This window comes from Xiphophorus maculatus, chromosome 9 (assembly GCF_002775205.1).
Source record: "Xiphophorus maculatus strain JP 163 A chromosome 9, X_maculatus-5.0-male, whole genome shotgun sequence".
Classification (NCBI taxonomy): Eukaryota; Metazoa; Chordata; class Actinopteri; order Cyprinodontiformes; family Poeciliidae; genus Xiphophorus; species Xiphophorus maculatus.
Window position 1 is genome coordinate 11,812,847 of NC_036451.1, and position 27,452 is coordinate 11,840,298.

Below are 27,452 nucleotides of genomic sequence, written 5' to 3' on the forward strand. Positions count from 1 at the left end.
AACAATGGAATGGTTGGCATTTAGGGTGGATTTTAAGTCATTTTTATTGAACAGTTTCAGATTTTTACCTAATATTTCAGAATATTGCCACTTCTGCACTGCCTGCAACTAAAATTAAGCAATATGTATTTGAATGCAACAAGGCAATTCAAAGTGCTTTATATGAATAGTAGGAAAATAAAACAACAAACCAGCAAAAAAAATCATTACATTGTAGTGGTAATGTAAAAGGAAATGAGGACAGGATGAAAAACAAACTACACTATATGATGTTCTGGCTGCAATTAATCAACTGTACACAAATGGCTGTTAGCATTGATTAAAGGAACTCAGTTTTTTAGCAGTTTTGTAGTTTTCTGTACGCTTGTTCGAGATTAATGGAGCATGAAAACTAGATGCTGCTTCTTCATGTTTGGTTCTGGTTCTGGGGATGAAAAGTAAATTAGAACCAGAAGACCTGAGTGGTATGGAAGGTTCATACAACACCAGGTTTTTAATCTGTTTTGCTGCTAAACCATTCAGTAATTTATAAACTAAAATAAGTATTTTAATATCTGTACTCTGAGCTCCAGGGATCCAGTGTAAGGGCTGTAGAACTGTTTTATAAAGAACTGTACATTTTGTACAAACTTATTGTTTTGGGAAAATGTTCCCACCCTCCTGACAGTAATGACAGTTTTTGCTCATAACAGAAAACTACGTAATAAGTGCTAACAGAGGGGAATGATTAAGGTCATCTTTAGTGTTGGATCTGCTTGCACACAAACATAAACATGCAGATAATTAGAGGCAGAATATTCTGAACACCAGCACTAACATGCTCTTCTGTCTGACTGTATACTAATGGACATATTTCTATTCAATGACAAGTTGCAAAAAACAAATAGTCAATTTCAGGTACAACATTAAACTTTATCCTATAAAAATATCTTACAGTTGCTGTGCCTTGCATAAGTATTTTTACAGTTCAAATTTGAAAGGGAGGTGCATTTTTAATTGAAATTAGATCTGGACTTTGACTGGGACATTCTGACACATGAAAGTGACTTGATCTAAACTAGTCAATTCTAGCTCTGGGTGGATGTGTGCAACCTCTTTATTGCAGTATTGTCCCACATGCATCTTATCAGTCAATTATGACCAGCTTTTCTCTCCCTGTTGATAAAAAAGCAAACCTACAGCCTGCTGCTGCCACCACCACATTAACTTTACTCCACATACAGGCATACAAGAAACAGATTTAATTTCAGTTAAAACCATTCATTTGATTTAATTTTATTTTGCTTGCTGCAAATTACCAGATTTTGCAGCGCACAACGAGTAGTTAACAGATTCCTTCACCTGAGCTGTGGATCTCTGCAGCTCTTCTAATGTTACCAGAACCTGCCAGGCTGCTTCTCTGATTAATGGTCTCATTGCCGAGTCCCTCAGTATAAGTGGTCAGACATGTCTTAGTGTGTTTATGTAGGTTTGTAGCATATTGTTTCCGCTTTGAAATGATGGTTGATCAGCGCTCTATGAAATATTCAAAACTTGGGATGTTGTTTTATTAGCTAAACCTGATTTGAACCTCTCACCCTCTGTATCTATGACCTGTCTGCTGTGTTCATTGGTATTCGGTTTGCTATTTGTTCCCTAATGTTCTCCAGCAAACCTCTGACATTTGCTGTCAGAGCTGTTCTGTGAAACAGATTTTTATATTGACAGGAATTTAAACATTGGTGGATTGTAGGCAACTGATTTCGCCAGCATATCAGAGAAAAGAAAATACTTTAATATTAATGCTTATAGCTGTAAATAATTTCCCTGCTGGGATGAATAAAGTAATTCTTAAAACAGTGCTGCCATCTTACCATGTCTCTCTTGAAAAATTGATTGTAGATCTCAGAAGCTTTATCTGGTTAATTGTTTAACCAAGCTTTATCTGATTATTGTTATACTTATCCACTTTTGAGATTCTTATTTGTAAAATGTCAAAACTCATTAATTATTGTCTGTGATAGTTACTCACTATGTCTTGATCTAACACATAAAGTCCTAATAAAATATGTTAAAGCCAGGTGTTAACATTAGCTGCCATCCAGCCAGAATTCATTAAAAAAGAAAAAAAATATGAAATCTGATTTGTATTTACACTCTGATTTATGTGCGAGTCGACACGTAGCTGACAAGTGGCTGAGGATGGCGTCATCTAGGATTTTACACGTACCTCTGCCTGTTCTGGTGTCATCTTCCTTCTTCCTCTGTATCAACAGGGGGAAAAAACCACAAAAGAATATCGCTCATCTCTAAGGAAAACAGGTAACTACTTCCTTCAGGGCAAAACAAGTAAATTCCTCCTAACCAACAATCAGATCAGATTCCCAGGAACATTATCAGAATCCAGCTATGAGGAATTTAGAGAAGGCTTCACCTCTTCTGAGGGTATAATTATTTTAATGTTAGGTAGGGATCATAAAAATATATATTCTGAGTTCTATTTATTGTTGTGACAAGACTGTGATGTAATTTTTGGGGAGTTTATGATTGAATAGTTACAGTTTTAGAGTTAGGGCATCTAGGAACATAACATCTAGATGACATAAGCTCAAAACAAAAAAACAAAATATATATAGATGACAAATCCCTGGGTAATGACTGCTCTGAAAATAGAAGGAAGCACGTATGCGACAGCAGCAGGTGAGAAAAAGTTCTGACTAACAGGAAGCTACATCAGAAACAGTCTGTGAGGGGAAGGCCTTGAATAGCTGGAGATGAAGGGACAGAGAAAGAAAACCTGAAAAGGAGACATTGCAGTTAATGTTTAGTCTAGAGATCATGTAAGATTCAATTCTAGCAAAAGATCTGGGTATTTTAATGTTTTATGGGTCTTTATATCTTGTTTTTTTTTTGTCTGTTCTCTATTACAATTTTATATTCAGTGTTTTAGTCAACAGGTAGAAAATGTCTGCACCTGCTAAATCCAGAACTAAAACCTGTTACACAAGAGAGCAGATTAAAGCTAAAGGGTTCTCCTGCTAATCGTTAATAGGAAATACAGAATTTGTAAGCCTGCTTTCTGGGTGCAAAGTGCTCTATGGTGAAAATGTGAAACTAATGGGGGAACAAATCCTGATCAAGATTCCTCACAATAAAGAATTCCAAAACTGCAGAAAAAAATATGAACCTCTTGGTGTTTTTAAATAAGACTAATAAAACATAACTTTACCTGCAGGGTTTGTCCTTGCGATCATGTTTACATTTGACCCAAAGTTGATTTTTTGTTTGCACATCCCACTGTTTACAGTCAGAGCACGTCTGACGTCAGAGATAAATTCAAGAGAAACTCCAGTATGTTAAAATTGAAGTGTTAATAAATACACCGACAGCACAATGTGGTAAAACAAGTCATTTATTTCTGAATGAAAACTAAAATTTTCTTTAACAGCACATTACAAGGGCATTTGTTTTGATATTTTCTCCTAGGCTCAGTGATCACTTTCATACAGTAATCTGGCATGTACGCGGCGTCTCCTTCAAATGAAGAATAAAAAAAATAAGAGGGGGGCAAAGGGGAAAGAAAGCTATATATATATATAAAGATGTCTGATTGTACATTTACCAAGCAGCTTGGTTTGGTTCTAAGCCACAGAAATGGACCGAGCGGCCCGCCGACCGAAGGCATCGGCACCAGAGGCACAGAGACGTGAAACAGACAGGACATCCCATAATAAGCCCAGCGGCTTTAAAGTGTGAAATGTTTTAACAGTTTCCGCGGATATTGCTCTCTGGTCTTTGTATGCAAAGTGCTGCACTTTGCAGATGAAATCGCGCCAACAACGTTCCTCCAAACATGAGAACAAGAGGACTCCTTACATCTTACGCACAAGGTTTGCTCCCTTCATCGCTAAACAAAATACATCTCCAGCCTTTCTTTGTTTTGCCGCCACAAACCATGTGCGTCAAACATTTTACTTACTTACTCCACCCCTTCTGCTCACAATTCCCGTTCTTGTTCTCAAATTGTCTAACAATCATTCACAGACTTGATAGAAAACTAGAGTGCTGGAACTTTAAAAAAATAATAATTAAAAAAATGAGGTAAGAAGGTGGTCTGGTTACAGATCATGCAGAACATCCAAACCCGCAAAATAAAAAAATAAAAAAACAAAGGAAGGAGAGTTAGAAAAAAAACGTGCATTTAATAAAAATGAAAATAATGACTTAACACAGTTTGAGTCTTTGGTTACAAAGTAGGTTGAACAATTTTCACAGCTTTTCATCTCTTCCCCCCAAAAACACTAAACCCCAAAAGTTTTGTTTTTGTCTCGACAAAAAAAAAAAAAAAAAGCCTAAAAGTAAATTAAAAATTTCTTTATTGAAACATCCCATCACATATGCTATATCATAACAGGTATTGTCCTGTACAAACCCTCCTCGTTTTTAATACTTTACAAAATATACATTCAACCTGGATTTCACCTCATAAAATCTCATCTTTAGTGTTACCAGTTCTTGAGAACAATTTCAACCAAGGAACTTATTGCCTACTCATTCACGTTGGAAAAACCAAAGGATGTTATATCCGACAGATGTTAAAATACCCCAAAAAAACTAAAGTCATTTTGAATTTGTAACTTCATGACATTGTTCATTTTACATTATGAAAATAGCAGCCCTGAAATAAATAAATGAATTGCTAAAACTGAACAACTAAAGAGTATTTATTACGATTAATGTCAAAGTACAGAGGCTTTGAGAAACCAAGCATTCGATGCAGCATACATGTATTTTTAAAAAGCGGAGGTTTTCGTCTCGCTCTGATGGAGTAGAGACAGCCGATCTTGTCCTCCGCTCAACGAGGACGTTTTCTTTTTTTTGCTGATTCCAACCAGCGCCATGTCTGGCCTTCTCCTCTTCCAGCCCTGGAGTGTTGTGGGGAAGTGGACACATGGAGGACAGTTTCAGTCTCATTTGACTTTTTCTTCGCAGGACTGCTGTTGCAACACCGTCTTCCAGCACTGTTTGTCCCCACAGTTTAAACTCACCAAGCTCGTGAACTCCCCCATCCCTCATCTCCTGCTCAAGGACAACATTCAGTTTTACGGCTCACACGCAGCCAAACACAGGACACAATAAGACTTCAAGTGTTGGTAAATGTCTTAACAGTGTGAGGGCCCTGCGATGGCAGCAATGCATGCAAATGCACCGACCAGAGCCGAGCCTTTTGCTTTAAAGGGCTGCGAGGACAATTTGTTGACATCTTTCCCCAACGAGGACATTCTGCTCCCGTCCGTGGGAGGCGTGTCTTTAAACACGGGTTTAAAGGGGAAAAAAGGGAGGGTGAGGGGGTTCACGCCGAGGTGATGTTTGGCTGATAGGAGACCCCCTGGCTCCCCTCGTGGTGAACCAGGGAGTGGGTGCTGTTTTTGATGAACGGGGGCTGGTGCAGCTGCAGCGGCGGCGACGAAAGGCAGCTGAGCTGGTTGGACAGCTGGCTGAGCTGCTGCGTGTTAGCCAGCGACTTCAGCACGGCGTTCTCGCGCTCCAGCACAGAGTTTCTCTCGTACAGCTCCTTGATCTGCTCCTTCAGCACCTCCACCTCCTCACGGACAGCGTACATCAGGTGGCTCTTCACCAAGTCCTGAGAAGAAGAAAGAGAAAAAAAAAGCAATTTAGCATATAGCAAATACAAACAAAACACATTCCTGATATCTGAGATAAAGCAGTGATGTCTGATCTATTTTTAGAAACAAGTTAACGGCACAGGCACCTTCTACATGTGATTACTTATCTTAGATCGTTTCTAATCAATGACGATTGATGAAACAGTTCAAACTGCAGCTCAAAAGTCAGTTTTATAATCCAACTTGTCAACAGCGGAAAAGCTTTCATGGAAAATTAAATCATTGTTGAGGCATAACAGGAAACCTGTGCAGCCTGACCTTGTTTGTGCGTTGAAATGCAGAAATAAAGAAAAATTACCATGGCCTGCTCAATCTTGTTATCAATGGCGACCACGCTGGCACCAGATGCACTGTGGAGAGAAAGATGGAGAGATAAGACGACTATTCAGCATTTATCATGAGCTTCAGATTCCTATCAAATATTTCATATTCACTAACATTAAAACATTTCATAATCACTTCCTGGAACAACAGTCATAAATCTGGAGGCCTTTTCAGGTAAGCAGTAGAAGCTACAACATGTGAACAATAACAGCAGATTTTGTCACTTTTCAAGTCTCAAGGCAGTTAATATTTGTAGTGACAATACTTTTAAATATTTCAGTGTCACTGGAGAATTTAGCGAAAAGAAAAACAACAGATTGAGGCTAGAGGTGAAGAGTTCACCAACTAAAACTTACTCAGTCCAGACATTCTAGATTAAAACAAAATCTCCTAAATGGATGATGAACCTTTGAACTCTGACAAAACCGAGTCTAAAAGCTGTATTTTTTTTATATTTTTTTATTTATGGGGAGGGAGGAAAACAACAGCAAATTTACAGGCAACAAAAAAAATATTAAAAACAAATCTAAGTGTATTTTTTGCAGCAGTAAGCACTTCTAGATAAAGTAAATATCCAAAAGCTATGTGTCTGGAGACAAGCCTCAATCCATAATGAAGCATGGATTATATATGTGAGGGGGAAAAATCTGTTAAATCTATAATTTTCCATTCCCTGTAAATAGGCATTACAGTATTAGCAGGAAGTCTTCAGGTCATTTAATTGAAGCGCAACACCTCTTTTGAGCCTAAGTATAAACACCACATCATGACCTCGCTCTACCTCATAAAAAACAGACCACATTTCGACTTTTCCCCTCAATCACAATAGCAACACAAGGGACCCTTTAGTAGTGGAGGCGTGAATAGGTGTGAATAGAGAGCCAATGGAAAACAAGGAAAAAATCTGAATAGTATGATGAGAGAAAATACAATGTAACGCTATGGGCAAACATCTCAAATACAATCCAACAACTACAACCTTGATCACTTTCATTATGAATAACGTTTAAATTCATGTGTATTCACGCTTACAGGGGGTGGGAGGGTTGCATGGTCTCCTATTGAATCCATTATCTATTTACGTCCCGCGTGCAGAAGGGCACGTACAGCTCCGCGTGGAGCCCCCAGACCGCAAATAACAACCACACAGCAAACAGATGCCACATTTTAAGCGAAAATTAGGAGTACGTGTCCCAACCAGACACAAACCAGGCTGCTGTTCAAACACACAAAGTGGATGGCTTCAACGGAGAGCGGCAGGAGCCGACTGAGAGTGAGAGACGCGTAACAGGAGATTGAAACATAATTGTAAAAAAGTTTACCACATGGAGGTAAAAGCGGGATCATTTACCTGACGCATCTGGATCTGTACGGCATCAGCCTGCCTGAATGCGGAGAAGTTGTTCCCGGCGAGCAGGGAAGACTGTAACTCACCATGCAGCGCATGTTTCTGCTTCTTCAGATAGTTTTTTTTATTAAAAGGTTTACAACCGAGCGAGGTTCAAAACACGAACGAGTGTGGTTTGAACACGAAGCGAGAGTTTCTTAAACCCCCGCTGGATCACATGGTCAGAGTGAAGGGAGGCGGAGTCCAGCCATGCGCTCCTCCTTCCCTGCTCGCTTCGGCTCTTGAAGGAATACATCCACTGCCACCGTGTGCCAAGAAGCTTTTAGAAGTACAGCACGACTCATTCTAAAGACTCGGTGATAATTTAAGAAGAAAAAAAAAAGAAGAGGCAATGATTTGCATGTAGAGGCAGCGCTAGTCAAGCTGAGCCTGTTTTTTGTGTTAACGGACATGCTGAAACTGTTTTAGTAACCAAATTATCCATTTTCCACTACAACCTGGAGGCTTTTTCTGCTTCCTACAATGCATTACTTTCGTTTCTAGGTCATCTTCTTCCTAGGTCTTCTTTCCTTTATCGCCATTTTTGAAATTATACAAATAAAAGCTAATAGAAAATGTTTCAACCAGGTCAATTGATTTAAACCTACCCAGCCATTGTCTCTACACCAGTGGTGTCAAATGCCAGTGTCCAACAACTTTCAGATGTGTCCCTTGTCCTGAATTTCACGTGTCTCGATCAAGATTTGTGGCAGCAGAAGACATTCCTCCCTTTGAAGTAGGCACATACACATCTGGGACAAGCAACGAGAGGGAATGTCCACAAGGTCTTGCTGGAATGTGTTTTCATCAATAACAAAACACAAAAGCTATGCAGGTTGAATCAGATTAACAAGTTAAGCAACTTAGAGATGTGTCCAGAAGGAGTTACAGAAAATGTTAGGAGGAGAGAAAAGAACATTCCTATTTGGCGTTCAAGAAAAACACAGTAAATTGTACATTTAACTCAATGAGGAAGACATGTGGTGGTTTATATAAGAACCACTTGCTGAGTTACCCTCCTCGTGGACCTTCCCTGCAGTCTGCAGCAGCGTACATTTGCACCGGTTCTCTCCTCACAGGAAAGTCACCAGGACAAGGCGACACATTCCAGCTCAGGACACCTCAGGACCCGAACATCTGTGGCTGAGCAGCCCTCACGCTGGGACAACACACAGCTAGCTAACTATATTCACAAAGTCTGCTTTAATCGTCCTTTACACTATCTTTATGTGCTGCCACACTTCATGATACACATGGAAAGTATCTCCTATCCCTCTCAACCACAGCATTACTTTACATGATTGGTTTATAGTTTCAGAAACACAATGTGTTTTTTATTAAAACCACAGATGAACCAGCACACGTCCCCGATCCCTAAAGCCCACAAACAGGCACTGTGGGGGAGGCAGCTGAATAAATCAAGGCTTGGGGCTTACATCTCCCCCCCTCTCTTCGTATTTCAAAACAATAACTGGAGGATGGGGGCTGACGACTCACTGTTATTCTCTTACAGATGCAAACGGCTCTATTTTGGCAAAAATTGATTAAAAGCACACAGTTCAGCAGTTCCACCAGAGGGGGGCAGTAGAGGTCCCAATCAGCAGGCACACAAAAAGTGAAAAGCAGTTATGACTTCTCTGAAGTTCCCATTTAATGAAAATTCTCTATAAGATATCATTCAAGCCAATTTATGCATAACATTTTTATAGAAACATTTAATATCTTGATTCTTTCTATTCACTGTTTATTAGGAGCTACAGAGAATCTCTCTGTTTTAAGTAGCAGAAAAAGTAAACAAAAGCGTGACCCCATCACTCTACCGAGACGACCCCTCAACACTCTGTTCAACTAATGACCATCCCATCTGAAAACAAAGGAGCAGCAGTTTAGAAGCCTGGAAATCCTACATGTTCACATCTATCTGCATTAATTACATCAGGTCAACAGAGGAACAACTACTCAAGTTTAGAAACTTATTTTTGAAAGGTTGAAGCTTTATGACAATAGATAGTTGCATGTTTCATAAAATAAATTTAAGTTATATTTTTTAATCTATCAAGTACTTTCCTGTTTATTTTTGAAGCTCTTCAAATGCTTGAAGCTGTTCAAATGTGAGATGCTTACAAAACAAAGTCTGCTACAGTTTCCCTTAAGTAACCAAACAATACTGTAAGAAATAAATTTAAATGGTCAAAAAGCTGTGGTCAAGAGACATTTCACTTTTTAACCTCCCCATATCCGTACAAAGTGAGTGGGATTGTAAATGTTTTATTATTATCTTACATGTATTATGCACAAAGATGAGTTACTTGGGGATAGGACTTAATAAGCAGCAGCTTTTTCCTACTCATTTAAAACTAAAAATTAAAGTTTGTTTTGTGTTTAATTATTATAGTTATCTAGAAATAAAAACAGGAACTTGTTAGAAATAAAAATGCTTCATTTTGATGTAAAAGGGCACTTTTTTTTTTACATTTCAATCTCCATCATTGAGTTAAAACCCACAGAAAACACAAAAAACTTCATGCCTGCTACAGCATCATGGATGCTGAATGTTTGTTGCTCTCCTTCAACATGCCATCTTTTTAATATTCAGTGTCCTCCACATAATGACTAACCCAGAAACAGCAAAGACTGAACAAACTAGGACATGCAGCAGTAAAATGTGATTTTTCCTACAGTCAAATCAGTTATGGGTGGTAGGTGTGTCTGCTGTCACCAAGCTTCCTCAGAAAAAGGCCTCAGGCTGCATGATGGAGCTGAATCACTAAACTGACATGCAACTGTGTCCCAATGTGACACACTGGAAGCAGACCAGCATGTGTAAGACATGGACAACTCCGGTAAGTGCAGAAGCAGATGATGGGAGTACAAGGGGTTTCATACCGGCAAAGATAAGACTTTACCCATTCCTGTCCATTTAATCCGTTTATGGAAGCCCCAGTTATTTCAGGCTGATTAGGGGCTAAAATAATGACCAGTAGGGAAGTTTTATGTTGGCTTCTGAGCAACCTCAGCTGCTCCTGGAGAAACCCTAAAGGAGCTACAGAGTAACATGATCACCGAACTCCAACAGAACAGTGGGGGGTCTCAGGGGGTCCTCCAGCCTGAAATAGCAGTTCTTGAGGTGTTAGCTTAAATATTGAAAAGTGAAAGAGTACTTTTTTTCCCTTAGTCTTCTTATTTTGTCATTTACAATGTTTCAGGACAAACATATTTTAACACCAGGCAAAGATAACCTGAATAAAAGGTAATTGCCTCCTAAACCCAAGAACTGGTTGTGCCACCCTTGGGGGAAACAACTGGCAACAAGTGTGATGACATGCAATTAGTCTCCAACAACACTGTGGAAGAATTTTGGTCAACTCTGTCCACTCCTCTTTGCCAAATTATTTTAATTCAGGGTTCTCAAGCAAGAACAGCCTGTTTAATAACCATTTAAATGCGCACTTTGACTAGGCCACTCCAAAACATTCTTTCAGAGGTGGACTTACTGATTTACTTTGAATTTTGCCTCCTAAGCCAAACAAACTGATCACAAACTAATGGTTGAACATTTTCCTTCAGTATTTTCTGATAAGAGAACACAATTTATGGTTTCAGCAATTACATGCAGGTCCTCCATGTCCTGAACCAGCAAAGCAGCCCTCGACCATCACACTGCCACCACCATGTATGCCCATCGGTATGATTACCTCTTTCTGTAGTAATATTCAACAAGATAGACAATGCATTATAACCTTATACGCAGCATATGAGGTCAACTTTGTTTTTGTTTTTTTTTAGATATTTTCTACATCATGGAGAAGAGCTGGGAAACAGTAGTGTTAACATTATTTTGTTTCAATGTTTGCACTTTTAAGTAGTATTAAAAATGGGTGAAAGTGTCATTAATAATCAAAGTCTTGCAACAAAAAAAGACAGAAATCTTCAAATGCACAGTACAGTAAGTGCCTCTGTATCCAATTCCACCACTTTTTTTAAGCCATAGTGATTTGGGCCAACTTTTTGACTCCTTCTGGATTAAAAGCCCACTGGAATGTGTTAAGTGTAATAGAGTTACACTTGAGGCTTTAATAGGAAAGTTCTGGCAGCTCACTGCAAACAAGCCTCTGTATTCAGTGAAGCATTTATCACAAAATCAAGGGTTTATCCTCTCTCTCTCTCTACGGTTTGAGTCACAATATTATCTCTGAGAGCTTTTGCTGGAAAAACAATGAACTGCAGATCACATCTGTTTATCCACTGTGGGCTGCATTTGATTATCTGTAAATAAGCATTAGTATTACTATGTTTTGGACATTAGATCATGAAAATGAGCAAATGACAACCAAATGCTGAATTTTTATAGCAAATGAAACTTCAGCAGCGAGTTCAAAATGTAACAGTCAGCCAAATATCCAGTTAATTTACAAAAACAACAACAAAAAAGAAATTGCAAGACATTTTTAAGAACAATTCAGCGGCCAACTTTGTGCATACCAATTATTCCTAACTGTAATAAAAACTGCAACAATAGTAATTTTTATAAATATTATTCACACTTAACACCTATTCTGTCAAACTGATCCTGGCAGAGTCAAAGAAATGTGATAACAGTTAAAACACAACAGATGTATAGAATTTTGTTCAAAGTTTTGCATTAAATTCCTTTTTTTTGAGAGGAAAAATGTTTATTTGTCGTGTGTTAACAATATTAATTCAACTTAAGGTTGAGTGCTAAATTTTCAACCTTCAACCTTCTCATTTCAACCTTAGCTAATGTTGAAACGAGATTTTTAAAAATCTCAAGCTGGGTTTTAACAGTGTACAGGAAACACGTCGGATATCTTTATGAAAATGCTTTGTTTTTTTACATGGTTGTGTTGAAAAGAGGAGAATCCCTGCTGGGCAGAAATTTCCTAGAGCAATGCAGGTCAAAAGTCACTTCAATTTCCAGAGATGAAGCTGACAGAGTGAAAACTCCACACAGTACTATCATTTAGACATGTTGTGTGTTGAGCAAGTGGAGTTATCGTTGATGCTTAAAATCGCCATCCATCAATTCCCGTCTGCACAGAAAAAGCTTGTTAAAGCTGAAACGAGACCCCTGCTCCATGTCATGTTGCGCCAGATGCATCAAAGCTCTGCAGTCAGAGATTTCGCTGGAGGGGGTCTTCTACACAACCGCCGAGTAATCCGTTCAAAACTGGGCTCTTATTGAACAGAGAGATCCCGAAAGTAAAAATGGGTTAGGTCCTCTGAGGATATGTCTCAGGGCCTGTTAGCAATTACAGTGTTCCTGACTGCGGGCATGCTTTCCATTTGTGTGCAGCGAGAGCAACTCCAACTGACAATGTTTAAACAAATGCAGAAGAAACTATGAAATAAACGCTTCATAAAATACACACAGACTAAAAAGTGGAGTTTTAAAAAGCTGCAGATTAGCTCATAAAGGAGCCAACTACCAGAGTTCTGGCTTGTCAGCATAAAAAATGTGAAACTTCAGCTTTTTGTCCACTAACTTTGCTCCTCGACCTACAGGTAAATGCTTCTGTGTCGTAAATAGCGGCCACATTCATGGTCTGCATCAAATAAGGCTTTAGAACTCGGGTGACGGCTACTGATTAAGCTCACTCAGAGAAAATCTAAATCCACAGTCATAAAGTTGATTATTGTAGAAAGAAGGCAGTAAAAGGGTTTCTGCTGCTGAATATTGGGACAATTGACCCCCTTTACAACAAATCCATTCAGCAAGCTAATGCTTCCCTGGAGTGTTTACCAATGCAGACTATAACTTAGAAAATGAAGTCATTCTTTGAAGTCAAAATTTAATCTGTTACCAGAGATAAAAGTCCTAATGTGTAGGGTCAAATAACCATTTAGGATTTTAGGATAGCATGCATCCAATCATGTATCCCAGGCACTTTTATGGAAAATCAGAGGTTGTCAATCTGTTGAAGGGACAAGCCTCGGAAAAATAAATCCATCTCGTTTATTATCATACAAATTCACAAGTTTTAACTTGAAAATAATACTTTCATTAAAAAAAGCCGTTGTTCAGAATATAAGTAATATTATTAACACGCACATAATATTCAGTAGGTCTTCAAGGTTCAAGACACAGGGAGAGAGATGTGAAGAAAAAAAATAAATAGTATTTGTAGGTAATGAGTATAATAACATCAAAAATATTTTGACAAAAGAAACAGTCACAACTTACTGTTTCTTTTGTCTATTTTAGTGAGCCAGTTTCCTAGAGTAAGTTGGGTAGCAATGGGCAACATCACATCATTTATTGTTAAATCGAGCGAAAACTGTGATAAAAACTCTTTGTTCTTTCGGTGCACGTCTATTCGCAGTTTAATATTTTCAGATTTTTCTGTTCAAAGCTAAACTTGGCTTGTCTCATATTTTTCCGTACAGCATATCTAAACTATTTGACAGAAAGCAGCTTGGGGAGCTGAAATATCTTGGCACAATGCTGGCTGACATGCTATAGGATGGCGTTTGCATTGCAGCCAATCCAGGAGCGGCAGTCATTTACCTTGGCTCTGATAGGCTCAAGAGTGGAGAAAAGAAAAAAATGTGGATGTTAGCTAAGTTGATTAAATGAAGTTTTGAATGATACTTTTATAATTATTGGAAAGATGGACACAAAGCATCAGAATTATATTTTAATTAGTTGTCAATCCCTAATTTGAGATTTCTACATTTATCTTATTTGGTTCCATGCGATGGCTTTCTTGAAAGTCTGCAGGCTGGGTAAAAACCTTAATGTTGTGTAGTGTTGAATACAAATGCAGGCCAAAACTTTACACTGTTATTCATCATAAACTGTGACATTTATGCATCCTTTTACTGTAGTGCTACAATTATGCACGACAGTGCGTCAGTCTATTACATAAATACCCAATAAAACACATTGAACCTTGTGGTTCTAACCTTCCAAAACGTTCTGCAAGGCACCGCACTTGCTGCTTCTAAACTATGTCTCTATGACTATTTAGCATGCAGTCTTACTGTCGCACTTTTTCAGACAACTTGGGTCACTTTAATTACCATTCTTTAAAGCAGCTCAGCTATTTCACACGAGTGCAGTTGTAGCATATACAGTACTAGCAAGTGAATCTGTAAAGACAAAGGCATGCACATGTTGATCCTCGCACTGCTGGAGAAACCTGAATTAATTATATTTGATGAGAAAGCCCACAACCGAATTCAAGTTTTAAATTACTCACAAATCAATCACTGAGAAGAATGCTCTTCCATGCCCTCAGTCTGTTTGTGAGCAATGCCCCATTCACTCCCAACAAGTCCAACCTTGCAGGAGAGCTGGCCCAGGACAAAGGAAGTTGGAATGAGGCGTCTCCCACAGGTTTACCTGCGGTTAGTTGAAAAGTTTTGAATAAAGCTGCTCTGTTATAGAGCCTGAAGGCAAACAAGAGCTGGAAGAGGAACAAACAGTCTTTCTAGCTGAGAGGACAGACACACACACGCTTGCTCAACTGCTACTGTTTCTCCTACATAAACATCGATGGATTGTTGGGATGAATAAGGCTTCTATATAATCACAGCAAAATAAAGACTAAGACCTAGTGGAATATCTTAACTTTTAAATTAAGACTGTCAATAAAAGTGTCCTGTGTCAGAACACTGAAGCAAAACTTATACTGTGAACAATTTTACAGAAGCAACAATAACTTAGAGACTTGAAATTGAAATAATCAGGACAGGATTTCTTTTAATCAAAAAACTTTTCACTAGTCCTGTTTGGTCAAGAATGAGTCTGAATCAAAAGCACAAAAAATATTGATACTAGCGTTTAAAGAAGTAAGCTAGCCACAAATATTTGTATATTCAAGAATTTAAATTACAGAAAAAAAATTAACATTTTCCAATATATTTTTCTTGCAAGCCAATTTGGCCTGAGAGGTACTGGAACCAAATTGTGACCAGTCAGAAGTCCACTTCCAAGTAATAACCAACAGGCGTTCCTTTGCCGATTAAACTGATATAATTAAACAGGAATCTTCATGCTTTTGAGTTGCTGCTGTTCACGCTGAATAACAAACTGGAAGTGAGTAATAAACAGATGTGGGTGACGTAGCCAAAAGTTGTACACAAGCAGGAGTAGCACTACTTCAATATATTTTTACTCAAGTACAAGTAAAATATAATTTGGGCTTTTTTGTAACCAAAATACATTTAGTAAAAAGGCCACTCCAGTACTGAGTCTTTGGGTATTATGGCTCAATCAAAACACCTGATTGAATTAGTGAAAAAGACGATCATACAAACCAAAACTAATTTGTTCTTAGGAAGCATAGCGTTCACAAGTCCAGTGTGCAAACCACCAGCTTTGTCGTCGGAGCACAAAAATGACTCCAGACACTATTGCTTTTCTTTCTTTGTAAATGCAATTTGCTTTTTCAGAGCTCCTGAACTTACAATACAATAAGGAACGATAAAGTTAGGAATCTGCATTTTTCAAACATCAAGTTGCAAATATGGTTTTACAAGCAGGAAAACCAGCTGAATGTTTAAGACCAATTTAAATGCCGTCAAGCATGTTGGCTTGACAGCATTTAAAGTATGTTCTAAATATAGTGAAAAAATGTGTTACACAGATTATTTTTAACATGTTTTCAGAAACTCTGCCCTTTATATCTAACATTTATAACATGTGAAATTAGATGTCATGTTGACATCTAATTTCAAAGAATGTAAATTATCCTTAAAAACCTAATTATTATTTTTGAATATTGAAATAGTTTTCCTGTTTTTTTAAATTAAGATGTCAAAGAGAAAAGTTTAAGCTAGTTGGACTGAAAAAAGATATTCAAGTCTCCTTAAATGAAGAAACAATGGCTTCCCTAATGACTGAGATACTCCTTAGGATGGAAATTTTGTTGTAAAGGGGTGAAAGTAGTGCAGGGTCTGGTTTAGCCAGCCAGTTCAGGCCACACACGTGTGTGTAAACACACCCGAGCTCATAGCTATCGCTGATGGGCTTTGACCCCGTAATCTGCTAAGCCGGAAAGCCTGATAGAAAGCAATGGATGGGTTCCTGCATTTATGAAGAACAGCGAAGACAAAAAGGAGGAGAAACATGGGAGGAAAGAGAAACACATGTAGACTGCGATGGCTTAAGACATACAGGAATTTGAGTGAGATTAATGAGAACTGAAAAATAGGGACAGAGAAGAGACTGACAGCAGATTTTTAAGATTTACATGCAACAATAAAATGCATTTCTGAAAGCGTGAACAAAGACATCTTGAAATGTTGTGAGCAGGATCCGTTTTCCTGTGTGAAGTCTGACAAATATGGTCCAAAATTTAAAGTGTACAGAAATATGATGCTGCAATGGGAGAGATCTATGATGACTCTTCTGCAGTTTTGAGTTCTTGTGAAATAGGAAATGTTCAGACAGAACTATGTTCTTGTATCTGTTCTTGGAGCACAAGTACAGGCCTCAACTCTAAAAAGAAGGATGGAAAAAAAGTGTATTCTGTTTAATGATCCCTTGAGAGTGACATTTTTAACTCAATAAAATTTAAAAGCATTAAATGCATGTTATACATATTATAATACCCATCACAGAAATATTTCATTGAAGTAGCTTTATAAAAAAAGCTCCTGATAGCGTGAGAATCTCATACAGCCCAAAGGAATCAGATCGAATTAAATAGTCCAGTGAGCTAAATTACACAGGAACAAAGTTATAATTAGAGATTTTTTTTCAAGCATCACTAGCATTAGAGGAGGACAGCAAATAATATGTCTCTGTTGGATACTAGTCTCCAAGCAAAGGGTTTAGTCAAGTGTCGCCACAGTATATTATTATACGATCTTTTAATTTATGGTTGAGCATGAACTGTCTTTTTTTACCCAACACAAAATGGGAAAGAATATTAGTTCTCCTCACTGGTGTCCAGACTTATCTCATAGGGCGACACTGAAAAATGACGCAGCTGAACACACATCGTATCTGACGGCCTCAACTTGTTTGTCATGATGCAACTTTTACTCCTGGACTGGATTTTTAGAAAGTTTACACAGTACACTATGCTCAACGTCAGACGCTGTTGAACAAATATTTCCACATCACCTTTCTAGTGTGACTACATACGTTTTTGAAGATGAAATCTTCGAAGACAAAATCTTTTAGTGATTGTTGCATTTTATAGTCATCATGAAGCGATGTTTTGATTTCTTGTATTTGACTGTCCCAAAACAAAAACTGACAAGAGAGATTAGCTGTTATAATTCCTATATTAGCTGCCATCCATCCACATACATATAAAACCCTATTAATTTTTTCAGTTTATTTTTTGTTTCCAAACAGTTAATTTGCTTACTTTTTTTTTTTTTTTTACATATTTCAAGTTTACTTAAGTATTGAAACCAATTCTGCCCAAAAACAGTTGTAAACTACCCATTAAAAAAAAAAAAAAAGCCAGAAATGGTGAAACTGACGTAATTTAAGAGAGTCCATGTTGGGTGTTAGGTTTAAAATCCTGTCAGGTGTTCTGCTGGATGTAGATGTCTCGTCATGCATGAAGGAGCAGGGGTGGTCTACAAGATCGGGAGTTACAAACATACACAATGCCCGGAGGCCGAAAAAAAACAAAACACAAAAGCCGGCAGGGTTAAAACGACTAACATGGGGTTAACCATCCACTACTGTAGCGGTGACTGTCGGGCCTGATTTATGGCCAAGTCTTTATATCTGAGCTTTGACAGATTTATCTCTGCCACACCTCACGCACAGCAGCTCAGGACCTTCGAGTTTCCTGGAGCTCTGCTGAGCTATTTAGACAATGCAAGTTTAAAGACCTTGGTTCAAGAAAGCAGCTGTGACCTGAGCTCCTTGAGCAAACCAAACTACAGGGTTTGACAAGAGATATGTACCAACTATTTATGTGGCAGGACAAGAATGACACACAGAGAGAAAAGCAATCATTTAAAAGTCAAGGCAGGAGAGTCTGGAAAAATTGGGAATTTTAATGAGTCATTTATTCTAAAGCCAACTCTGCAGTCAAAGACAAGAAGCAAAGTCAATGTTCTGCAGCACACAGCTCTGTAAAGTTTACCTTGAACATTTTTTTTACAAGCAGGAAAACCAGCTGAATGTTTAAAACCAATTTTAAAGGATTGCTGGATTGAGTAGTTTTATGCAAGTAAATTCACTAATCACTGCTTTGTTTTACTGAGTTGTTGTAAATGTTATAATTTGTCCCAGAATGACTAGAAATATAAAACACATTTTGCTTCACCGAAGACCAGAGGTACTCTTTTATCAAAGTGACACTTCCTGCAATGGTTAACTAATCAATGATATAAATCCAACCTTGAGATTTATTTCAACATTACCATGAAAATCAAACAATCACTCACTATAGCAGAGGTGTCAAACTCCAGGCTTCAAGGGCCAGTGTCCTGAAGTTTTTAGATGTGCCACAGGTACAAAACACCGGAATGAAATGGCTTAATTGCCTCCTTTTTGTGTATATAACTTCTCCAGAGTCCTGCTAATGACCAAATTATTCCATTCAGGTGTGGTGCAGCAGAGGCCCATCTAGTTACAGGACAGTGGCCCTCGAGGACTAGAGTTTGACACCTCTGCTCTATAGCATCTGAAGAAAACTCTACAAAGGAATGTAAATGCAGTTTTACTAAGATTACCACTCCCACTGATCCACATGTTTTCATATTGACTGAGTTTTAAAATTAACCTCCAAAAACAAATACATTAATCCTAAAAAAAAAAACAAAAAAAACAAACAATAAGCATCAATATCAATTTACAACCAAAGGTTTAAAGTCTGCTTTTCTAATTGAAGCCCAATGCAGCAAAAGCTATTTTGATTTTGATTAGCATAAAACATTTAGATGCCGTTTCACCAGAGTTCCTAAGCTAAGGTTTGCATTGTCAAGGTTTCACTTCATGTTTTTAACTATACCAAAAAAAGAAATATATATATATATATATATATATATATATATATATATATATATATATATACAGTATATATATATACTGTATATACTTAATTGTTTATATCTTGTAACCAGATTGCTATGTATTGCAAATTTTTTGCTCAGGTCCCTCTTGAAAATGAGATCTAGATCTCAACGGGGTTTACCTGATTAAATAAAGGTATATATATATATATATATATATATATATACAGTACAGACCAAACGTTTGGACACACCCTTTCTAATTCAATGGGTTTTCTTTATTTTCATGACTATTTATAAGGCAAGAAATCCCACTTATTAACCTGGCAGGGCACACCTATGAAGTGAAAACCATTTCAGGTGACGACCTCTTGAAGCTCATCAAGAAAATGCAGAGTGTGTGCAAAGCAGTAATCACAGCAAAAGGTTGCTACTTTGAAGAAACTAGAATATAAGGGGTATTTTCAGTTGTTTTACACTTTTTTGTTTAGTGCATATTTCCACATGTATTATTCATAGTTTTGATGCCTTCAGTGTGAATCTACAATGTCAATAGTCATGAAAAAAAAAAACTCATTGAATTAAAAGGTGTGTCCAAACTTTTGGTCTGTACTGTATATATAAAAACCTAAAATTTTTGCAAAACTATTGCGCTTTAAATAAAACTCCCAGAAGATCATGCTAGATACCAACCTCAATTTAAGGTTGAGAACAAAATAAGATCTCACAATATTACAGTGCCAGAATATTGTTGGTGTTTATTATGAAAACGTAAAAAATGCAGCATTTTTCAACGTCTTTTAACATTAGGGCTCCTTATATTAAGACAATGATACAAACCACATTCAGATCAGTGTTTCTCAATTCCTCAGGACCACTGCCCTGCATGTTTTACGTGTTTCCCTTCCTGACCTTAATAAATGGGTGATTAACAGGCTTCCATAGTACTTGATGGCATCCAGAAGCTAATGCTATCACTTGAGTCTGGTGTGTTGGAGCAGAGACACATCTAAATATGCAGGTCATTGGTCCCTGAAGACCTGGATTGAAAAACACTACTCTAGACAAACCAGAACTGAATGACCAATTACAGATCCCTTAAAACACAAATTGTGGTTTTTGAATGCCTTAAGGTGTTTGTAAAATCAAAAAAGGCTCATTTGTTTTATTAGAAAATATTCCGAAACCCTGATCTCACGAAGTCCAGGATTGCGTATTATCAGACTGATGAATAATTACTCCTCCACTTCTAAACAAAGGTCAATAAGATATTCTACAAAAAGACATAAATGGAATGTTGTGTTGAAATTGCTGTTGTTGTTCCTTATCTCATGATGAGTGCTCAACACTGGATTAACCAGCCAGTGTTTATCAGTACAGCAAGACAAATCTTTACTATGTAAAAATGCCCTGTTAATGCAATCAACTGTAAATACTTTAATCTAAAATGGCATTGTTCTTTCAACAAAGATTAGACATTGAAAGGTCATACACTGGAGATGTAACATCATTATTTTTGATCAATTCAGACCCACAATACAATGATATTAAAACCACAAAGGCTGATTACAATCATGCTGTTCTGCCCTTCAAACATCCAAAGAGGTAAGCAGAGTCTTAAGACAAGGCAGAGTGACACAAAGGACCAAACCCAATGAAAACGGAGTTCAGACATACAGGCTGTTCCTCTGGACTTGTTTTTCCAGCAACTACCTCTTTGGTGTCGATCTCCACGCATGTAAAAACACGTGTAGAGATCTTGCTCTGAAAACTCTCCTCTATTTTTGATCGCAGAAGTTACATTTGTTGAGTTTTTTGGCTGAGAAGCAATTCGGGCCTGAGCGCCGACTAAAATAGACTTTGGGAAAAGATGTGACCCAGCAAAGTGCTTGATTCTCATAACGGGGCGATTAGGAGAGGCTGTGGGAGTGGGGGGGTTGGGAAAAGCTCAGTGGCAAACATGGACTTGATTCTCTGCATGGGGCAAAGCCTGCAGTCATAACCAACTCAGGCAAGGCCCCAGCTGTGCAACTAACCAACACTGACAGCACACACCCCACCCACTCTCATATCGAAGGCCTCAGTATTCAGGAAATAAAGAGCAGCTTGTTGGAGCAGTCTGTGACTAAACTTACAAACCCTGAGTAAATAAGAGCATAGCTCAGGCTTCAGCTGTGGCAGGCCACGAAGTCTCTGCAGGGGCTGACAACAACCATGTAAAGTCAGAAAAAGATAAGTGAAAATATGTCACACTGATACGAGCATTCTCGGAAGCAGAGGTTGTTAATTTCTGCTCAACTTACACATAATTGTTACCATGAGCACAGATGAGTCAGGATATTCCCTCTCAGGAGGCTCAGTCAGCTGTGGGGCAAACATTCATGCTAAGCTACACAGGAACACCAACTATCTGCTTCACTTCATTTCACAAGGCTCAATCTTGTTTACTTCTTTGCTTAAATAAGGTGTAGAATTGGTTCCTGAGGCATGACAGTAGCCTAGTGAACTTTGCCACACAGATGGGCAGCACTGTTGTTGTCAGAGCTCGTCAGCTGCTCTCCAGCAAGACTGGCCTGTCACATGCCAGCGCCTCTGTTGGGGTTAAGTGGGCAGGCCGGGAAGCTAATGAGCACATACAGTAACAGCCAAGAAATACACAAGACGTAAGCGAATCAGTTACACTTTACACTCCGAGGAAATGTTCAGGTCATTGATGTAATCAGACTTTAGCAAAACACTGTTTAAAATGATTAAACTATTAAAAACATATATTCTGAAGCTATTCTCAAATCCAAAATCAAAACTAAAGTTAACCATGCACATGTCCATAAGGAATGTAACCAGCTGATGCAAATGTTTATCTCAAGACATTGATCAAAGGTCTCCAAACTAAGACTTAACAGCTGCTGTGTAGATGAGATGACTTTGCATATCATATCTAGCAGATTCCTGTGACAAATCACAGTTAACTCCTCTTACATACCAAGCACATGCTGCACACTGGGTGTATCGTGAGGGCATTACATTTACTGCCCCATGGTGAACTTTCCATGCTCAGAGTCTTTATCAGCTACATGGAGCCATAGTTAAGGTTCCTTATAGACATTTATGGTAAAAAGTCAAAACAACAATGAGATAGCAATTCAGAATGTGGAAATAGGTTATTATATACATTACATTATTATAACTGTAAAACAATTTTTTATATGTAAATTACCATACTGTTTTTGTAAAAACAATTATCAGAATTGTGATGATAACAGTGATACTCAGTCCCAATGCTAGCAATTAGGGTGCCTAAGCACAAATGCTTTGGGAAATTTGCAATAATTCTGAATTTGAGTGCATTTTCCTTAGTAGTGGAAAATTAAGACTCACAAAGAAAACACATTAAAATGAGGAAAAGTTAAATAAATGAAATCTAACAACAAGAAATGTGATACAGAACTAGGATTCTTAAACTCAAATCGAGTTAATTGCAGGGTCTGTAATTAATTGCATTTTAAATAAAACGATATATCGACAAAATAAGCAACATTTTCAATTCAAAAACCTTTTTTTCTGATAAATAGCTGAATAAGGAATTTAGCAGAAAACATCTATGTCAACATGTTGTTGACATGAGCTCAACAACAATATTTGTTTTTAAACCGTTATGTAGGCTATTCAATCTGCAGATTGGTGCAAAGTGCTATTATATCCACTCAGTATTCAAATATTTCAGGAAAACCTACTGACTCACGAAAAAAATACTTTCGAAATGTGAACTGTGGATGCATTGGGAGCAATTTGTTGCAACAACATGTGTTGCATTGAGATGCTATTTTTAGATTGAATAGTTTCGGTGATAGGCCCCTTTTGCACAACTTGCACACAATAGTCCTTTCCAGTGTTTCTTCAGAAACCCTAACAGAAGCACCTTTGTCATCCATTGCTGTTGTCTTCAGTTGCTGCTTATGCGTCAGATATAGGGGCCTATATCTATATCTATAGGGGCCAAACACATTACAAAAGTTTCAGTGTGGGACTTTTTATGTAAAAAATTTAATTGAAATTAATTGCTCAAAAACATTTGAATACATCAAAATCTGTGTAATTACTTATAATTAGCACAATAAAGTTCCCAGCTCTAGTTACAGACATTAATGTTCAACTGGTTGTCAAATTGCAAATTCAGTTGCAAATTATTTTAGAATAACAGACTAACGCTGCTCAAAGTAAATCACTTTTGAAGCAGTACAAATGTAAAAAACTGAACATGGGATCATTTCTCATGTCTTTGCTGCTTGTGTGTTTATCGTTTTCATTTGTTCAAAGCACTGCATCTTCTCCCTATAAATGGTAAAATAATTCCAAGGCTTCTTTCTGGTTTTTTTTTTAACTCTCTACGGTGTTATTTGTCCAACCAAATGGAGCATACACTGACCAATCTGTGAACACTTTGAGACTGATGTGAGTGCATGCATCTATGTGAATGAACAATAATTTGTGACGTACGCGTTTACATAACACACACTTGATCAATAGTTTTTTGGCATGAACTCATCTCTGACAACTCTCACTCTGCCAGAACCCCGTCAAGCCTGTAAGCAAACATGGTGTCAAGAAAATCCGAGCTCATCCCACTTCCCCATGCTGGAGATTTTAGTTTAACAGTAATAATAAATAAAGTTATCTTTAAAATGAATCACTCAAGTGACATCAGGGCCCAGCAGTAGACTTAAGTGTCAATAAAGTTAGTTTAACAGTAATAATAAATAAAGTTATCTTTAAAATGAATCACTCAAGTGACATCTAGGCCCAACAGTAGACTTAAGTGTCAATAAAATAAATCTGGTTGTGTGTGTTGTTTTTGTCTCATGCAAACTTTGCTTTAATTTTACTTTTTTCTATCTAATCATAAGAAATCATAGTCAGTCAGAGAGAGTCATTAAACAGGAAAAGCAGGTTTCCTGGAAAAAGAGGAAGTAAGTTCCAGCCTGCAGATTTATAAAAAATAGCTGAGACTATTTCTTATTTTAAATCATGAAAGTTTTAAAGAATGAAATCTAAAACATTTTGAGTAATTTCATAAGATTCAAAGTAAAATACTTATATTAATATTGGTTTACTTGTAATAATACTTACACTTATATTTGTGAGAACATTTATAAGAAAAACCAGTAACCGTAACTTTAGTATTAAATAATTAGAATCATGTATTATTCTTTTGGTTTCTTTTCAGAAAAACATCTGTAATAACTCACATTAGGATTATAATAAGGATAATTAATAAGTTATGGTTATAAAATTATAAATGAATGCTAAATCAGAGAAGCTAAAGAAAATAAATGTGATATAAATGTGATTTTGACATTGAACTTGAAATGGTGTAAAAAGGTGTAACTGCAATTAAACATCACTGATATGTTGGAGGTAGAGAGTAGGTGAAAGGTGAAAGGCAAGGAACTAACAGGAGAGCAGAGATGATCAACGCCTTATTTAGAGAGTAGGTGAAAGGTTGTTCAGGCAATGGACAGGAGGTTGAGCAACTCTGAGACATTAGCACAGACATCAGGACATAATGTCTGTAAGACAGTGATGGATATGAAATCATCTGAGCAGTCAGCCAATGAAACAAGCCCAGCAACAGTGCTAGCCAAAGAAACCCTATAAAAGGTGAGTGCAAAAGAGGAACCGTTCGTTGGATCCTCCGGGCAGCTTCGAGCCAAGATCGAGATGGACAAAGAACTCTGCAGCTGAAGAAGAGCCGGGGCCACGGAGCCGAAGACTGTCCGGCCATGGGGACCAACCCGTCAGCCCTGCAACCTGTGGCTTCGAATCGCACTTCTCTCATCGGCTGGGTTCAGACCCCAAAGACAAAGATGAAGACAAAGGCAAAGGCAAAGACAAAGAAGAAGAACTGGTGCCTTTTTTCTTGCCAGCACCAAGTCCTGTGTGACCTCGCCATCCATGTGGAGAAGAAGCTCATCAGACCTACAGAGATTCCTGCCTTCGCCGATCAACATCTTCCTCCTGCTGCAACATCTTCATCATCATCAAGCCAGGTCTGGGGTTCGAAACGTCAAACTCCGTCCGTCTCTCTCAAAGGTTCCCTTTTTTAGTTTTCAGTGTCAGCAGTAGGGAAAGATAGACTAGATGATTGATTTTACTTATTTGATTATTTCTGCTACTGAATTAAGCTGTACTGACCCTTGCAAAAATGCCTTACTAATAAAATATTTAGCATAAAGAAAATCTAAAAGATGTTGTGGACATTCAGTTAATGAGTCACCTTAAAGTTCTTTGATGGTTGTAAAATAGCTGTGATGTTTGATTCTGGAGAGGAAGAGGTGGAAAATGTTTTATAGGTTGCTGGTAGCCCAAATTTAAAACAACATCCTTGGGACTCGCCCGAGTCACTAAAACCTACCTGGTTCAATAACAAATGCAAGTTGTGAAATAGAGAACGAGCGACCGTTAACAGGTGTGCTCTGTGAAACTAGTTGGCTGTAGGCTGCTCAGTCTGGCTAATTCACAGGGGGAAGAAGGGTGGGACACCTGGATGTAGGCCGTTAAAAATCAGGTGAATCGTTTCTCGAAACCAGCTTAAACAGAGTTTACTTCAGTTCTGGACAGGGTAAATCCCGGCAGATTTAGGAAACTCAATTAACCCGTTAGATGGAGAGCTGGTAGCACATCTCCCCTCTCAGAAGAGGAAGTAGAGAGTGAGAGAGTAGAGACAGAAAGGAGGGGGGGGGTGTTGCGCAACAACAAGTGGCGCCCAACGTGGGGCACGACTAACAGAGTAGGAGGGCCCTATGTGCCAAGTCAGTGAAAACAGATGTGAGGATCTGAATAGCTCACTTGGTTTGTTAACTCTTAGGGAATAGAGTTAATGGTGACTGATAAGGCCGTCAGTCACAACCCTTGCAGTAACTGTATGGCATACAGGTGAGGGAAGGCTTCTACTGAGGATAAATGACCGGATCCAGACAGTGAAGCTAGTAGCCAACATAGTCTAGACCCATCCCTGCTCAAGAGCGCAAAGAGAGGCTTTGGGGGATAGACAACTCGAACCGACAGAGAGACGGAGTGATGGATGATCACTTCGAGGAGGAAAATCTGGGGAAGAAACCGGAGGAAGCCGGCCGTCCAGATCGTTTGGAAAAGGAGGAGACCTCAACAGAACTGCATCAACTTTCTGCACAGCTACCCAGGGCACCCAGGACAGCGGATGGAAGGTTTGTTCATCAAGAGCACAGTCCCATGGGGTTCAGTCTGCATGGATGTAGCAGAGCCAATGGGGACAACAGGAAAGAGAGGTGAGAAGTACCTCTTGTGCTGATGGACACAGTGACAACTGCTAGAAGAGCAGGTCTTCCCCTGCAGAGGAACTCCGTTCACGTCACAGAAAGCAGGGAGGCGAAGACACTTCTCCTTTTTGCTCAGAGAAGAAAAAGGGAAGTTGCAGCTCAAAGTGTCACTGAAAGCAGGGCAGAGAGTTTGGATTAAAGCTCAAGATCGGCCTGCAGCTACGGGGATCAAGCTGAGATTCAACGCCCAAGATTTTGTAAAGTGAGTACTGAACTTCAACACAGTACTACTGATGAAGAAAGGGGTCCATGAGGAAGCAGTGCTCAAGCCAGTTCTTAGCTACAGCGAACCAGAACATTACGAGAAGATGGCCAGAGAATCAAGCACCATGCCATCCTACAGTAGACTGGCCACTATTACAGGAAGGTTGCCATTCAAAGAACAACTTCAAGGCTTTGGACTGGGAGGGCCGTGAAGAAATTGGACTATGCTAAAGAAGAACTCCTGTCACAACCTGATGGATTAAAATGGCAAAGGATCATGATTACGGATAAAGTGTCATGATGCTTATGCTTTTTGCTTTGCTCTGCTGAACAGTCAGAAATTTTTTTTTTTTGAGGCCTTCTGTCTCAGCCCATCTTCCCTTCCCTAAAGAATCATCCCACATCCTGAAGAGCCGACAGTTCATCCAGCGAAGGTTCCTGTAGAAGAATCAGAGCGATCCAAGTTTTCTTCGACATTCATCACCTCATGGGGGAAATCAAAACTCCAAGGAGGGGGTGTCAAGAGAAGTGGAGTTTTGATGACTACACTGAGCCCTCTGTGACAAC

The 27,452-nt window shown here is 38.4% G+C and overlaps 1 protein-coding gene across 1 annotated transcript in view; it reads right to left on the reverse strand.

The window, feature by feature from the left end:
• Positions 1 to 3,373: 3,373 nt before the first annotated feature.
• LOC102232348 (TSC22 domain family protein 2-like) overlaps positions 3,374 to 27,452 on the reverse strand; it is a 43,123-nt gene continuing 19,044 nt past the window's right edge. The window contains exons 2-3 of the mRNA XM_014469241.2: positions 5,965 to 6,016; positions 3,374 to 5,623 (exon numbers count right to left, since the gene is read on the reverse strand). Coding sequence (XP_014324727.1) covers positions 5,333 to 5,623; positions 5,965 to 6,016 — 343 coding nt within the window. The 3' untranslated portion in view covers positions 3,374 to 5,332. The remainder of the gene's footprint in view (positions 5,624 to 5,964; positions 6,017 to 27,452) is intronic.